Below are 17,899 nucleotides of genomic sequence, written 5' to 3'. Positions count from 1 at the left end.
AGACCGTCAACCGCGGTCTCCCCCATTATGGTTCTATACACATTTGTGTATTCCCGTCTCCCTCCGATTAAACCTTGAAAGTATTGCAGAGCTGCCGCCCAATAGTACAATTTGCAATCCGGTGCTCCCCAACCCCCTTTCTCCCGTGTAAGTGTCATATGTCTATATGCCCTCCTAGTTTTCCCTTGTGCCCATATTAGTCTATTAAGTATTTTTTCCAGCTTAGTAAACCAAAGTTGTTCAAAAAATAGAGGTATAGCCCTAAACAGATAAAGAAATTTAGGTAACGTAACCATTTTGATTACATTTATGCGTCCCAATAGTGTCAAGTGCAGGTTGTGAATTCTTTCTGTATTGCTTTTTACCTTAGATAATAACGGTTCCATATTTATTTTCACTAACTCCGCCAAGTCTGCCGACACTCTTACTCCTAGGTATACTGCCTCCTTTACCACTCTGGGATCCGCAAAGGGTGTAAATTCATTCAGAATAATCTGGGTTTTCCCTTTATTAATTGAGTATCCTGATAGTCCCCCGAAAACTGCTGCTTCCTGTTCTATTTCCCTCATGGCCCTTCCTGGTTCCGGAGTTATCAGTGCCACATCATCTGCGTATGCAAATACTTTGTACTCTGTCTCCTGTATCACTATTGGCGAGATGTTAATGTTACCTATTAGTCTCCTGAGAAATGGGTCTAAATATAAGGCAAAGAGTAGGGGTGATGCCGGGCAGCCCTGTCGTGTTCCACGTGTGATCTTTACCGTTTTAGTGTATGTCTTATTTATTTTCACCCTCACCTTTGGCTGCAAATACAACACCTGAATAGCACTTATAAACCCTTTGCCTATATCAAACCAGTCCATTATATTCCATAAAAACTGCCAGGAGACCCTGTCAAATGCTTTTTCAGCATCAAGAAATATGGCTGCGACAGGATCTCCTGCTACCTCAGCAGCATCTAGTATAGTAATTAACTGCCTGGTGTGCTGAGTAGTTCCTTTCCCGGGAATAAACCCGTGTTGTGTCTTGCTTACTAGTTTCTCGATAACTCGACTCAATCTTTGTGCTAGAGCTTTGGCGTATATTTTTGCATCTGCATTCAAAAGAGTGATAGGTCTATATGACCCTGGGTCTAGTGGGGGTTTATCCTTTTTCAGTATCACAATAATATTTGCATCATCCCAAGACTGTGGTGCAGATTTTTGCAGCTGTGCCTGTCTAAAAGTCTCCAGCATATTTTCCCCAAGTCTTTCCCAAAATGTTTTATAAAATTCAGCTGGTATTTGATCTGGCCCTGTAGCCTTGCCTCCTGGTAAGTTATTCACTGCCATTTTAATCTCCTGCAATGTTAGCGGTAGATCTAATTTGTCCCTTTCTCCCTTATCCAGTTTATCATGCGTTATCCCTGTCAAATAATCCCTGCACCCTTCCCCTATATCCTCTGGTTTCTGATCATATAGCTTCTCGTAAAATTCTCTAAATGCCTCCTGAACCTCTTCTAGCTTATTTACCACTATCCCAGCACTATTCCTAATTTCTTTGATTTCCCCTGCAGCCAGGTTCTGTTTGATTCTAATAGCTAAGAGGTGTCCTACTCTCTCACTGTACTCATAGCACTTTTCTTTCTTAGTGAGGTAGTTCCCCGCCGCTTTTGCCACGAGGGCTTCTCCCGTTTCTGCTTTCTTGACTTCAATTTCCAGTATAAGTTCCTCTATTTCAGTTATATGTTGTCCCTGCACTGCACAGCTTAATTGTTCTTCTAAACTATTCAACTCCTTTACCCATCTGTCCATCCTTGTTCTCTCCATCTTACTCTTTTTTAAGGTGTAACTCAGGGTTTCCCCCCTTATTCCAGCTTTAAATGTATCCCATACAATTTTAGCTGAAGCCGAACCCCTGTTAATTTCCCAGAACTGTGTAATCCAGTTATTCATCCTGCTGATATATTCTTCCTCTTTCAGTAATCTTCTCTCGAATGTCCAAGTGCAGGGTTTAATACTCCCCCTATCTACCCTGGGGATGGTTATTACCAGTAAATTATGATCCGAAATCATTCTCGGTATTCGCTCTATCTGGGCCCCGTTTGTTATAGCATTAGACACTATGATATAATCTAGTCTAGTGATCATTCTATGGGGTGCCGAGTAAAAGGTAGCTCCTGACCCGAATGGGTTGCGTTTGGACCACAAATCTGAAAGAGCATTATTCTGCAGCATATTATTCACAGCATTACATATTTTTTTTTTCCTACCTGCGTAACTCCCCCCTCCTGCTCCCCCCAAACCATACAAACCATTTATATTGAAATCGCCGCACATAATTACCGGCTCTATCCAGAGTGCGAGTTCCTGATCTAGCCATTCAAACATTTCCGGGTTGTCATCATTCGGGCCATATACAGATACTATTGTTAAATTCCCAGCAGTAGTTTCCCCCTCAATGATAACCCATCTCCCGTCAGAATCTTCTTTTTTCCTTCTAAGTTTAATAACCCCTCTCCTTGCTAATATAGCCACCCCTTTTGTTCTGGTGTCATGATTTGTGCTAGCCAACACCACATATCCCAACTGTTCAAGTTTAAACTTTTCTTTCTCCAAAATATGCGTCTCCTGCAAACAAATCACATCCAGTTTTAGCTGTCTAAACAGTGACGCCGCCTTTTGCCTTTTCCCCCCGTCGTTTAATCCGCATATATTAACTGTTGCAATCCTTAACGCCATTTCATCTTATAAGTCTTTCCTACAGAAAATTTTACCCACTTGTTCTGTTTTGTTGCAAATCTTATCACATTCCAATCTATTCTTTTGTGTTGTTTCACCGACTTTCCCTGATCCTTTCCCACCCTACACCCCCCCACCCCCTCCCTCCCACAACAGCCCCACCCCCCCCTTCTACAGGCAAATAGGTCAATCCTGACCTATGTGTTGGCTGCTTGCATTGTAGCGTCGCCCTCCCTCTCCCTCCTAGCTGTCCCAAATTTACAGTCCATAGACCTTGATAAGTATTCCATAGTCTTGATCCTTGTTGCTCTTTACTACTTCCCCTTGCGCTGCTCCTTTAGCTCTTCGAGGTACTCCCCTGCTTTTATCTCAGAAAAAAACCACCTTGTGCGCCCACCACTGATAACCTTAAGTTTCGCCGGGAACATCAAATATGCTTCAGCTCCTTGTTGTTGAAGAGGGGTTATTAACTGTCTTAAGCGCCATCGCCTCTCGACGGTGACATGACAGAAGTCAGGTCTCGCAAAAAATGTGACCCCTTCGGCAGATCTTTTAGAGTCTGGTCTAGCTTTTTCCATCACCTCCTGCCTTGCCAGGAAGTTGCCAAAAAATACCAGCATTGCTCTAGGCATATTTTCTTGGGACCCTCCTTGCCTTTTTTTAATTGCCAATGGAAATCTATGGGCTCTTTGAACCTCGTCTTCCCATCTCCACCTAGCCTCAGGGAAGGCACCCTTTAGAAGCCTGATCACGTACCCCCTTGCGTCCTGCCCTTCCACTCCTTCCTCCAGGCCCAAAAGTCTTACATTGTTCCGTCTCTGACGATTTTCAGAGTCCTCCATTTTCCATTGCAGGTCTTCCATTATTTTTGTCTGGTCCCTCTTAAATTTAAGCCACTCAGTTGCCTCGTCCTCCAATCTTCCTGTCCTTTCCTCTACCAATTCCACTCTCCCCTCCACTTCCTCATACTTTTTGTTCATCTTCCTGATGGAGGCCTGTATTTTTTTTGTATCGTGTCTAGCTCTGCGGCTCTCCGCCCTGGCTTCCCCCTGGATTTGTTTTAACATATTGACTAGTAGGCTCAGGGTGGGTTGCTCTCTTAGATTGTCCTCCTCACTCGCCATGTCTCTTTCTTGTGCCCCCAGCGACCCTTGAGGCCCTTGCATCCCCTCTTGAAAAAGGCCTGTAGTGGCAGAATAGTCCCACAGTAGCTTTTTATTCGATTTAGCATTTACATTGCGTTTTGAGGCAGATTTTTTCTTTTTCTGTGTACTTAATGTGTCAGATTCAGTACTTTCCTCTTCCTCCGATGATATCTCAGAGGTCCCTAATTCCTCGGCACTTGATGAGGTTGAGCCTTCATTTACAGAAAAGAATTTGTCCCCTTCTCGTTCTTTATGTGAGTCTATGCTCATCTCACTCCCCCAGTTCGTATTTGGCCTCAGATTGCTGCTTATCTCAGCCTCTACTTGCAGCAGTGCGTCCAACATTGAGGCATTATTATTCATGCCTTCAATCTCCTTTAACGTTAATCCCCCATAGCCATTGCCATTACCTTTTGAGCCTGGGATTTTTGTTCCCTCCATGTACCGAGCTGCACCAGGAGCCGCTACAGCAGCCCCCACCTCTTTGGCTGGGTCTGTCTCTCCCAGCGTTCTTTCCTCTTCTGGCCTGGGCATGCACGCTCCTGCGTATTCCACTGGTTGCTCAGCAACCCCAGTACAGCCTTCCGCGTAGGGTGTCTGCCCCGCTAAGCCCGCGCTGTTGCAGCCCGGCGGTACCCCGCCTCGCTCTGCTGCCTTCTCCTCGATCCTTGTGTGTCCTGTATCTCCGGCTGCCTTCTCCTCTGTTTGCCTCTCCAGTGTGGACACGAGTCCCGGCCTAACATCTCCGTCAGGACCGCCGGTCTGAGCCGCCAGGGGTTTCCGTGTAAAAGTCTCTGACAAGGTAGGCTGTCTCAGTGATGTCTCCTTCTCCTTGATCAGCAGGTTAGGGGTTTTGGCGTTCTGCTTAGTATCTGCGCGCTCTTTTTCCGCTGCTGACCTTCCTTTCTCCCCATGTAACAAGATGCTTTTTTCCGCGCCACTCTGCGCTTTTAGCTCAGCTTTTCTCTCGCGCTCGATCTTCCGCTGCTGTGCTTTCTGTGTGGCACTCAATGCGGGGATGCTTTTTCTGCCTGACTGTGAAGTCTTCGGGATGGCCCCCAGTCCGTTACCTTCCTTAGAGCGTGCTGACATTGTTGATAACTTCAAGCTTGGGGGCCCTGCCCAGCGTTTCCTCTGTGCCTTTTCCCAGAACCTCAGGAGCAGCCAATACGCTATCCACATATTCCGAAATTACTGCATTCTTGGTCCAGTTCTAACGTTAGCGGTCAGCCCCGGGGAGGGAGTGTAATGCGACTATTCCCTACAATGCTCCAGCGGCCATCTTGCCCCAAGGTGTTTCATGTGTGACATTTTTATAATGTCAGTGTAATTATGAGTGACATTCCAACAACTATGAGTGACACTTTCTCCAGAACAAAATCAAGCAATGGAAACGATGGAAACATATAAATATTAGGAAATGACACCCATAAGAGCAACAATAAACTCTAAGAAGATGTTAAAATTGCCAGAAAGCACCAGAAATGGAAGGGCACACAGGTAGGGGTCACAATTCGGCCACAAAGTGTAATTTTTGTTTCAAAATTTAGCAATTTAGTAAAAATAAATTTGCTGATTACAGTACGGCGCCACCAGCTATCATTAACCTGTGGCTAAAAGAGTAAGTAGAATGGCTATTCTGAGCACATAACATTACAGTACAATGAGGCATGATTGGGAGGGGGTTAGGACACGCCTCATGAGAAGAGGCTGACTGAGGTACACATAGCCTACCTATGAGGCTGTATTATTTAAAAAAGACATTTTAGGAGACACGGACTAGCAGTAATAATTTCAAAGCTCAGCGTCCGACACAGTTTGCGGGGCTCTTTCTGAACTTGCCTTGCCACCTTGCACTAACCCCTGGCTAGACTCATAGACCTGCTCCTCATCTCTCCCATGGAAGCACCAAAATTAAATATGCCTGCAATGAGCTGTGGCGCACAACTGCTGCTGTGCCTGTCCCAAGTTATTCGCCTCATGGAAGCCATAATGAATGGACCGGCGCTTGCTACAGCAGTATTAAAATAAATACGTTGCACTCTTAAAATTACATTATTTTGATTGTGTAAGTGACTGTAATGGTGAGTTCACTTACAGTTGACAGTTCGTCTTCGCACTCTTTTCTAACCAGGCTAAGGCATCGCTGTGACTCTGCATCGGGTGACGACAGGTCCACAGCCTATCACCCTCTTAACTGCATCATGTTGCCTCGTGTTGGCCGGCCCGAGCTCTCAGCTGCTGGCGGTCAGCGTGACCATTTAGCTCCTGAGCCTGCCTCCCCCACATCGCAGGGCAGCTCAGTAGGTGCTTACAGCAGCGTGCTGCGGGGCCGAGCCGCACCATGATGTCCCCCTATCGCCCACGAACCAGTTAGTAACACTAGGAAGATGGGACAGTCCGTAGCATAGGAAGGCCTCGCAATATTTAATAACACCCGGCTGCACTTTCTGGCAGGAAGTAGGAAGTGACGTCCTCCTGTGACGCGCTACACTAAATGCTGGACCGGGCTATGGCGCCACTCAGGCTGTCTAGTGATTTAGAGCCCCGCTGCGCGCCCCGCAGAAATAAAACAAAGATACATTGTAGCGGCACTGGCTGCCACTCTCGGAGCCTGGAGCCTGAGCCAGCATTGCAAGGAGGGATCCCAAGCCTACAGGAGAGCAGCCCCTGCAAGCACTGATGCGCGCCACCACCTGCAACTCACTGTTTACAGCGCGCTTTCTGTCACAGCTCCCATGTGCATTATGTGTGACAATGCATTTCAGTGCGGTGATGCGGATCACCACCTTGAAATGCGTTAGTGTTACGTCTGATGCGTGATACTTGGCAGGACTGCACACAAAAGGCTCACGCAGGATAAAGGACGCTTTCAACTCCTTACCTCCTGTGGCTTCCTTAAGTGCCGCTCTCAGTGGGTAGCCTGTATTCCAGGGTGTGAACCAATGCACACTATAGTGTAAATGTGATTACTGAGCAGTGTCTGAATGGTACAGACACTGCTCTGTCAAGCTCAGGGTGAAGGTGACATTTTCAACACCCACGCAACTGAGCTGCTGTTGAAGGGTTCAGCAGGGGCTCAGCACAGGGCTCCAGGGGCACTTTACCTGTAAGAGTATCCAGGAGGCAGGCTCCACCCTGCCTCAGCTGAATTAGCAATAAACAGTACATCAGACATGAGTACCGGTACTCTGCTTGGCGGGGGTTGAAGTGCCGGTACTTGAAGGGATAGAAATAAGAAGTGCTGGTACTCAGTACCGGTGAGTACCGGCCCATTTAAAGCACTGCTGGTTTCTAAATCCACGTAAAGTCTCCTAAAATGACGAAATGAGTGAGAGTGGAGACAGAGGTGCAAAACGGAATGAGCAAAAAGAGCTCTCTAAGGTGTAATATGATAAATTAGTAAGAAAGACTGACATTAGGGAATGGGTTGTGCCGGATTAGGAACATTTCATTCAGATGGTGAAAAGTGTGCCAGACTCCTTATGCACAATTGGTATTTCTACATCCCTTTTATTTGGATGTTATCTCATGAATGCAGGATTCGAACTTTCATTGATTACCCACACTTCAGTTAAGAATAGCCAGCGTTTTATAATATGTCTGTAATTTATGTATGTCTACTGTTTTTGCTTGTGTTCCAGGCTAGAAGAGTTAACTTCGAAGCTGGGGAACCGGGTTCATGTCTCGGCAATGACGCTCAACATCCTGTGAATCTGGGCAAATCACTTAATCTCCCTGTGCCTCACAAAAATGAATGTGTCCATCTGTAACGAAACTGTAAAGCGCTCTGATACCCGATGTCTGGGGTTTAGTTCGCGCTATATAAAACTCTAAAACATTTTTTTTAATGTAAAAAAAGGAAGATCCGTACTGGCAGTGTGGGCTTTACTGTTCCTACTGGAAAAGTTTCTAGAGTGACCATATTTTGAGAAACAAAAACTGGGACCAGTCAGACATAAGACTTTACTGTCACAACTATATCTGGCCTGATCTGGCTTTTGCGTGGCCTTGTAAAATGTGCCCCTTTGTGCTAGGCACCTTGTAAATATATGCCTCTACACAGTATAAAGGTAGTTTTATAAATGTGTTATATATATATATATTCCATCAGAAAAACTGCCCGCTAAGGAAGGGCCCACAGCAGGTAAGTGAGCTTCAATTTCTTTATTAGGGGTTGCCGCATACAGGAAATGAATATTGCCTACCAAATAGTCCTTTTCCTCTGACCCGTTTCATGCCATACTGCATTTCATCAGGGACTGAGGATTTCATAACTGCACAATGGCGCTATATATATATATATATATATATATATATATATATATATATATATATATATATATATATATATATATATTAGCTATGGCTGTAGCTCCACCCTGCAGCCCACTGCCTTTCTTACCACTTTATCTTTCTGCTGACAGCAGCAATGGACCTGCTTCTATGCTGCGTGACAGAAACAAATAAATTACTTAAATTGTTTCAGACTTCAGATGCACCTCTGAAAGGATGACCTGACCTTTGTCCCAAAAACTGGGAGAACAGTTCGGGCTGGACTGTTCCCATGAGGCACAGGGTCAAACTAATTTGCATATGGCCATGACTGAACTGGGGTGGCGGAGTGAGCTAAAGAATGATGATGGATTAAACCCAGATTATTTGACTAGGGTGAGTGCTTGCATTGTTCAACACTCCGTCCATCATCCCCTTTGGATTTGCTTTGTTCGCCCTAAGTTGGCAGGGTATGCCCAGATGTGAACCCCTTGCTCACTGTGCCACTAGATTCAAGCTAACCTGGCTGATGACGCTGATTAGCCAGAAACCGGTCCCAGGATGCTTGTTTCCGGTCCAGGGAAGACATGGCTTGGCAGTTCGGGCTGGACTGTTCCCATGAGGCACAGGGTCAGACTGATTTGCATATGGCCATGTCTGAACTAGGCTGGCGGAGTGAGCTAAAGAACGATGATGGAGTAAACCCAGATCATTTGACTGGGGGTGAGTGCTTGCATTGTTCAACACTCCGTCCAGCATCCCCTTCGGTTTTGCAAGTCATATTAGCAGCTGAGAACATCTCAATCAAAAGATGTAACTCATTAAATCCAGTAACATTACTTCTTGTTTCAAACACATGTTATGAAGACAAGGGCAGAGGAGATGGTGATGATGATCCGGAGCATGATTGAATCAGTATTACAGAATTATGTACCAAACCAAGACAAGATATTAAAGACATTTCGCTTGAAATGGATGATCTAACTTTGTTTGTAGATGGTCCTTTTTTAAATGACCAATATGGAGAATTGAAGGTTGCCTATGCAGAATGTTCCATTTCTGAGATCCTTGAAGCATTACATCTGACAAATGTAACTTCAGCACACATGACAACGTTGTTTGCATTGCTAAGAGCTTGTTGCTTGTCTGAAAATCTGAATGTGGCAATTTATACAGACAACCATGATAGTTTTAGAATGATCCATAATTTTGAACAACTGTGGCCGCAAAGAGATTTTATGACCTCTTCTGGAGCTTCCATCATGAACAGTCTCCATATACATGATCTATTGAAAGCAATACAATAGCCAAAAGAGATGACTGTAGTCAAGTGTACTGCCCATAAGGTTGAAAAAGATATGGTCACACTTGGAAACAAATATGCTGATCAGGTGGCCGTATACTATGCACTTGAGAATGAAACAGTGATTCAAGAACAAATTCGATGCAAATTACCATGTAAACTGTTTCTTGTTAAGTTCAATTCAAACTTCTCTCGGTGAATTAAGAGACCTTCAGGAGTAAGTTACAGAGAATAAGAAAAGAAAATGGGAAAGATTAGGTTACAAGAGAAATCATCAAGCTTTATATGTTATCCCTGAACATAAATATATTTTATCTGATTTAATGCTGAAACCCGTGGCACGTTATTTTCATAGTTAATCACACTCAGGGAGTGATTTAATGCTCTGTAATTTTAGAAAATATTGGGCGAACACAAATTTTAGAAATGTTGCTGAAGATTTATATTTACAATGTGTAGTGTGTCAAAAGACTAATCAGGGAAAGAGAATCAACCCTGTGATAAACCACATTGCCAAATCAGAGAGCCCATTTAAAAGGATCCAATCAGATTTTTTGGACATGACAGTTTACAATGGCTTGAAATACATTCTTGTGATTAACTTCTTATTTTCTAAATGGTTTGTGTCTTATCCCACAAGGCGACCAGGCATTTACCAAACGTTTGTTGAGGGAATTTGATGCCAAGGTTTGGCCTTACAACGTCTATTGAGATAGATCACGGCTCCAATTTTAGGAATGATATTTTACAATTGATCTGCATGGCTCTCCAAGTTGACCGGAGGTTCCATTGTAGTTATCATACTCAATCGTCTAATTCCAGTTACTTAAATCTTGATTACTTTGTGTTTTTGTAAAAGCCACTTTGCAATGTTTAGCGATCTTTCTGTTGATGACACTGAGATAAGAAAATGGAAGAGGGCGCAAATACATTTTTCGAAAAAGATTACAGCAGCCAGTCTGGTACATTTTCATCACTGATATACAAAATTACACAATAGAGTCTGAATCTATAAAAAGAATCTTTTGAAAAGTAAAGAAATATCTAATAGAAAACGAAAACGTATGTTAAGTGTACTTGTAAAGCACACTATCACCGCAAGGGTATCCTGGTGCTGAGGTGTGTGTGTCTAGCCCACCATGTCGTAGGTTGGTTAATTGTACAGTCAGGTATTCAACTTCTTGCTGAATTCAAGAAGAGAGGGGTAGGTTCTGATTTGCAGAGGGAGGTTGTTCCACGCTTTAGGATAGTTGTAAGAGAATGCTCAGCCACCTGAACTGGCTCTGTGTATGCGTGAGATGTTGACTCGTAGGAGTCCTGCGGAGCGGAGATGTCAGGATGTTTGGTTACCTTTGATTGATTACCTTTTTGCTTGATTACCTTTTTACAAAGTGCCCCTCAAAACAGTGGGTTTAGAAAAGACAGAACTGACAAACGTTCAAGAAATATCTGAAGGAAAATGGAGGGCTAATTCATATGTCCAAGTTCTAACCTTTTCTTCCATCGGCACATCTTTTTGCATTCTATATGTATCTGACTTATACAGTACAAACTTACCTAGTACCAAAGTATTACGGTATAAGAGTATACTATTACAACTGTGAGGTTTAAGGAGAAGTGGCTATATTAAACACAAGCAGGGCAAAGATCAGGAAAAAAGGAAAGGCATGAGTGGTTTATCAAGGCAGGGAAAGACTGGAAAACAAAGTAAATCTTGGCAAAATGGTTCCAACCAGCATCACACTGCAGAGAACAGCGAGTAGCATGGAGCCATGGTGGTAGGTTAGGTGATGGCAGCACATTTTGCTCTGAAAGCTTTCCCTAGCCTGCATGCACTGGGAAAATCGCAGAGTGGCAGTAGGGCCAGTTCAATGGGAGTTGAAGGGAAGTGGGTGGATGTGTGGGGAATTCCAGGAGAAGTCTTACTAAAGTGTGCAATATGGTTTGTGGTTCTGGCTTAAACATAGTGTAAGTCATTAATTCAGTCATACCTCTAGGTAACATCTGCAGTAAACAACTGTGGTTTATTGTCGAGATTATCACTTGCACGAATGGGCTCACTTACGTTGTTCAGAAGCTCCAAGTAGTAGTAGCCAGGTGTGCATCCAAGTCTCTGAATGAAGGAGGAATCTTCACTGCTGCCAGCCTCGGAAAATGAAAACAGATGGCACAATAGGTTCTGGCAAAACAAAAAAAAAGTAAAACTCAATTATTCCAGGTCACAAACAAGGATACAGATTTATTGGCAAGAATTGTAAATAAGCAGAAGTAATCCAGACATGGGCTTATATAAGAATCTTAAAACACAATACACTGTACTCATTTGGTAGAAAGTTTAGTAACCGGTATGTGGCATGGCATGATGTATTATCTATACATGATAATGAAAATATGAAAGGGGTTGACATATTGAAAGATTCATTCGGAGTGCCCAAGAAAAATGTTGCAGTAATAGCGCACGAGTTGTAGGAAGGTGGATATCTGACTATGGTTACCCCCAAACTTTTTGCCTGTTGTTTAGCTGGTTTTTGACATAGTTGGCCTGGGATCCTGCTATTCAGGGCCCCAGGCTAATTGCTCTCTCCTTAAAATGGACTCCATGTACCTTAGGTACATACACAATTGGAACTGGTTCACCTTATTGGCCCCTGTAACAGTGTACCCAGGTACCCAGGGCATAGGTGCTTCCAAGGCCTACCAGGGGCTGCAGCATGTATTGTGCCACCCCTGGCCTGGCCTCCATATTTGACACAACTGGCTGATCACTCAGCTGGGGTAAGTCGGTGTAACCACCCCTTACTTAGGTGTAGTATGCCTATACCTAACCTAAAATGGACACATATGTTCCTATCAGTCACTCCTATGGAAGGCCTCATCAATCCTGGAGGCAGAGTGCTTGGAAATATGTGAGATGGTGCTCTGGCATGAGCTGAGCCTGTCTGCAGCTTTCGGAACCATGTCCTTTAGCTGTTTCATGATATTGCCATACCATATACTCTTAAGTGCATTATGAACCTCGCGGTTAAATGCTATCTTGGGTTTGGCTTTATCAAAACATGTCGAGTAAGGTGTCATACGAATTGGAATACTACCCCCTCGCCAGTTCTGGCGACGGGGGTAGCATTCCGCCCTTCTAGAGGGACACGACATGTACCTAGCCTGAACCCCGGTTAAAGTTAAACAGAGCCTTAGCATCCCAAAATGGATGCTGCCACCACAGACACAAGTCTGACCTCCTGCTGCTGGGAGTCCTTCCAGCGAGGGCAGCTTGGACAAAGGGTTTCCTGCCTGGGGAGGTGCTAGCACCACTCCAGACAGGATTTTGTGTATTGGGTAGGACAGGGCTGAATAGAATCAGACATGCCTGGGGCACACAAGGTGTCCCTGTGCATAGGCCAGTTCAAACCGGTGCTGGGGCTTTCCAGCCCCAGTCCTGGCGCGAAACTGGACAAAGGAAAGGGGGTGTAACCACCCCCCTTCCTGGTTCCACCCAGAGGAGGGACCTAGTAGGTGATCCGGCCCCCCAGATTCGAATAAGAGTGGGAGCTGTGTCCTGAGACTTCAGATCATCCTGAATCAACTTGAAATACAGAAGAAGACTGGACTTCGACATTCTGCTGCACAGAAGACGGAAGAGAATCTCCCTTGTGGCCAAGGAGTGACCACCCTGTGAACACAGGCACCAACCAGCAACTCGACGTCTGCTTTGCCGCCGCCTCCCGCCGGAGCCCGAGCCCAGAGCCTGACAAGACCCAGACTCCCAGACTTCTCACCGCCCTATCCGCAGTCCCTGCAAAGAAGGGACCCGTGGAGGCACCGAGAGACGTGGGACCGGACCTCTTGGAAGACCCCCGAAACGCTGACTGCGCAGCATCAAAGGTACCCTCGACGCTGTGCTTTGGGGTTTGAGAAGCCCCAACCTCGAGCAGCCCTTGCACCGAAGATCAGCCCCCCAGCATCTCCACGATCTGCGTGGGGCCCTTTTGCACTGTGCCACTCGACGCGCCATCCCGGCCACTTGCCACGTGGCTAGCGGCCATCTTGGCGACGTAACCTTCAACTTACACTGCGGGTCTGGTTGCTCCAGACTTGCCCTCGCTCCTGTAAAAAGGAGCACCTGCTCTGACCTTGCTGGTCCGAGTAACAAGCCTTTTTCGATTCCTGCGTGGCTTGCATTAGCCAAGGCCTGTTTGCTCCAATCAAGTTGCCGACACCGCCAACAGCGAGAAGCCTGCGTGGGACAGCTCGTGACCGACTCCTGGACGTCTTCGACCCCTCGTGTCCACGTGGCTGCAGAGAGAAGCTACACGACATCACCTGTTTGCACCCGACATCGCCTGGTTCCACTCTGGTTCCACGGTAGTCACTGGCTAGTGACTTTGAACATTGTCCCCGCTGCTTTCAGGTCTTCACCTCTTCAGATCCACCCTTGGATCCACCGGAACTCTTCACATCGAGCCGCCTGCAGCATCTTCAGCTCCAAGCACCATCGACCTGCGTGATGAAACCCGACACTACTTCGACCCTATGCACCCGCTTCCTGTGGGTGAGGTAACTCAGCTCCGCCGGTGTTCCCACACTGGTACACACCTCTAGTGTCTGTGTCTAAAGTTTCATCCTTCTAGGTCACTCGGAAGGTTCCTTTTTAACTAACTTTGTAACTTTTACGCACCATTGACATTGCATTGGTAAAGCGTGCACTTTCCGCACTGCACCCGAGTCCCGCGGGCCTTTCCCGACTTCTTCACTGCTAGTCCCGAACAGCTCCAGCGATTCCCCAGGCCCTAGGCCTCTTCACTTTCCCCATAGTGGTTCTTATACCACTATTTTAGTATGTGGTTTAGGTGGCCCATAGGGCTCATCCATAATTGTGCAACTTTTGTGTATTTAAACTGTGTTTTGTTTTAACGCATTTGCTTCTGTGCTCATAAAGAGTATCAGGGATATTTGTAGAAATAAATCTATATATATTTTCAATATATATCTGTGTGGTGTCCTTTCATTTGGTATTCAAGGGATTGTGTATGGTAAAACAGCTTGCTTCACATGCCTTTACAGAGTTTAGCCTAAGACTGCTTAGTCCATGCTACCCCAAGGATAGCTTGTCTATAAGGTTGACTTTACAACCTGCACCATAAGGGTTGCTTGGCATGGTACAAGGTGATCACTAGAACTAGTGAGCATCATATACCAGGCCAACTTCTCACACGAGTGAATTACTGATACTGCAGGCTTTGGTTTTTCATGAGTCTCCTATTACCGTATCATTACCAGTTCTGTGGGTCGGAATAGAATTCAATATGCATGCTACATATTTAATCCCGCTCCCAGCTGCAAATTCGTAGTACCGAGTTTTTATTCCACACAACCTTTGCTAAGTTTTTGTGTGTGGAAAACTACGTGGTCAATGTGATATTAAAAGACAACATGTAATCCCAAATTGGTCTCAGCTCAGAAAAATGGTTCTAATGCCTCTGGTGACTTAGGAACCTTTAAACCAAATGCTAGGAATGGGTGTCAAGATGGCAGACAAGTGAGGCGTCTTTCCCAGTCTCTCCCTCCCCGTCACTTCTATAGCCTCATACAGCGCCCTTCTGGACGTATTTTTTTTCTCACCTCCCTCGACCCACAGGACAGAAGATCACCCGTATCTTTCCGTTCCTGTAGACAGACCGCCCAGCCCTGTCCAATGGTGGAGAGGCTGGAGGGGGCGAACAGTGGTGCTGAGGTGGCTGCCGAGTTAGCCGATAGAGAGCAACCCGGAGGCAGCCTGTAGGGCCTCCTGCAAGTGAGCCGGAGGATACCCTGGGACACTGCCCCTGCTGTGACTGCGTGGCCCTTGCTACTACTGTGGAGGAGGTGAGCTGGTGTGGCCTATGGTGGTGTCCCAGTGCTGTGGGGGCGGCTGCGACCAGATGGGCCCGTGGGCAAACGTGCCATAGGCAACCCAGTGGGCCTTAGCACTGCTTTCGAGCCAGTGCAAGGGCTGTTGCCCTTCTGTGTTCCCCCTCCTCCATTTCTCCTGGATCATCAATGTAGAGAGCCCTAGCGGGCTGGAGGAGGGGGAGCCGGCCACTCTCCAGTGTTGCTCGGCCACACAGGGTGGCCATATGGCGGCACCAATTGGTGCATGGGCCCGCGGCCTGTCTCAGCTCTTTCTTGGCCCCAGCCGGCCTGGACTCTAGGGTGGTGTCTGCCTTACAACTGTGGCCCTGAAAATCATGACGGCCCCCCTGCTTACAGAAACAGACCCAGTGCAGCTGTGTTTGTATCACTGGGCCTCCCACCCATATACAGTGACTCTTGCTGGGCATTTTGGAGCCAACTAATGGTTCCGCGCCCCCCGCATTCTTGAGCACCCTCAAGACGCTTTGAGTGCATTTCCCTTTGGTGCTTGCAAGCCCCCCACACTCCAGCTCTTCACAGATCCCCATTGCCCATATAGCTGCAGACCTCCTTCTGGACCTAGCCTGTTGATTTACGGGTGATTTGTTTGGGCTCTAGCTGGCACTGTCTGCTGAGCCTTGCTGGCCTGAGTCTGTCCCAGGGTATCCCTGCCGACTCATCATCCCTCAGAGCATCAGATCCTGTCCTTGGAAGGTTTGATTGCCTGAGATGCCTCTGCTGCCCCCTCGGTGCCAGCAACGTTTCCTACAGGAAGCTGTGGACCTTGCTGGGACTTTTCGTCTATGGCCCACCTGGAAGTACATTAACACTCTGAGCGCCCCTCCGATTTTGCAACTATGGCTGGTGGGTTTTGAAGGAGCTCCCCCTAAGACTGAGTCGGGCATACTCGGACCTTGACAGTCTTCCAACCGCTTAGCTTCTAGGTGCTACCCTGTTGCCGGGGGGTCCCTGCGGCTCACCGCTCTGCTTCTGGCCTTGGGGCCCCTGCTGATGTGTAAGGGGGACATCTCTTGACTCCTACACTTTGCAATGTCCTCTGATAGGATGAAGAAGGATCGCTACCTTAAGGACATGCTCATGAAGCCCACTAGGAGTGACAGAGGAGACAAGATGCCAATGCTTGCTAAGAATTCTCACGACGAGTCGAATGACCCAGATGGCCCAGTAACAAAATCATTTCTAGAAGCCCTTTGTTGCCTCGCTTCGTGATGACTTACAAGCAGGTCTTAGCTGATCTTCATGAAGTTTGCAGGGACCTGGAGGAGGTCAGTAACAGAGTGTCTGCTCTAGAAGAATGTGACACGTTCCATGATGAAGAAGTAGAATGGCTCCAACAAGACGTTCTCAGGTTGAAGGACCAACACCTCGATCTCCAGGTCCATACCGAAGATTTAGAAAATCGCTCTAGGTGGAACAATATCCGCATTAAAGTGGTCCCCACTCTGGCTGAAGTATCTGACCTGAGAGAATATGTCAAGGCCTTGTTCCGGCAGATCTTGAGCCCCCCAAAGGATACAGAAATCAAAATGGAACGAGTTCATCAGGTGGGCCAGCCCAGAACCGATAAATCACCACCTGCAGATTATCTTAGTCTGTCTGCATGATTTTCAATTGAAAGAGACTATCCTTCATAAGCGACGGGAGGCCCATTCCCTTCAGTTTCGAGAACACACTCCGGTGCTATACCAAGATCTGGCAGGTAAAACTCTCCAGAAACGTAGAGAATTACGCCCTGTCACTGGCCACCTTAGAGAGGTGGCATATCATACTCTTGGGCGCACCCCTTACAGATCATTTTTTGTCATGAGGGCAAATTGTATCAACTGTATGTCTCAGTTAGAGATCTAAGTGTCCTTGGTATCACAGACTCATTCACAGACTCTGGCTCTCTCTTGCCCTCTATGCTAGAAGCCGCAATCTCGGTTATTCCAAAATCCAGCAAAGACCTAAAACGATGTGAGTCTTATAAACCCATTTCTTTATTGAATATAGATGCTGAACTATTTACTGGTATCTTGGCACATTGCTTAAATCCACCCATGCCGGGTTTAATCGAGGCCTATTGCTGGAGGTTCCTGGAGAATTATTTTTTTTAACCATCTTTTTATTATTGAAATCAAACAGAACAGTAGCATAACAGTACCATTTATAGATCATTTGTCGTTACTTTGTTACATTGTATGATCGGTTATAATCTTTTACATATACTTTGCTATGTCGGGTTATGTCTCCTTTCTTTTGCCTAGTTCTCTTCCCTGTTGGAGAGGTTGAGTCAAGGCCAGGTTGTCTCCTCTAAGGGGGGCATGCAGGGGTACCCTCTGTACTTATTCCATTTGTCCCAAACTTTCCTCCATTTCTTCGGACAACCCCTGCTAATATAAACTACTTTCTCAGCTACCTTACACCAGTACATTTCTTGCTTCCATTCACTTCGGCTGGGTATTTCACCGATCCCATTTACGGACTATATTTCGTTTCGTTACCATCCGTCCCAGATTAACCCAGGTCCGGTCTGCTTGTCCCAGATCAGAGTCTCCACATACATTTAA

General features: G+C 46.2%; 1 protein-coding gene across 2 annotated transcripts in view; it reads right to left on the bottom strand.

Annotated features, from left to right (window-relative positions):
* Nucleotides 1-17,899, bottom strand: part of FANCC (FA complementation group C) — a 1,254,769-nt gene that overhangs the window by 743,438 nt on the left and 493,432 nt on the right. For both annotated transcript variants that reach the window (XM_078675695.1, XM_078675696.1), the window contains one exon: nucleotides 11,509-11,622. In XM_078675695.1, coding sequence (XP_078531821.1) covers nucleotides 11,509-11,622 — 114 coding nt within the window. The remainder of the gene's footprint in view (nucleotides 1-11,508; nucleotides 11,623-17,899) is intronic.

The sequence above is a fragment of the Lissotriton helveticus genome, chromosome 2_1 (assembly GCF_964261635.1).
Source record: "Lissotriton helveticus chromosome 2_1, aLisHel1.1, whole genome shotgun sequence".
NCBI lineage: Eukaryota > Metazoa > Chordata > Amphibia > Caudata > Salamandridae > Lissotriton > Lissotriton helveticus.
This window is presented reverse-complemented; position numbering and strand designations above follow the sequence as displayed.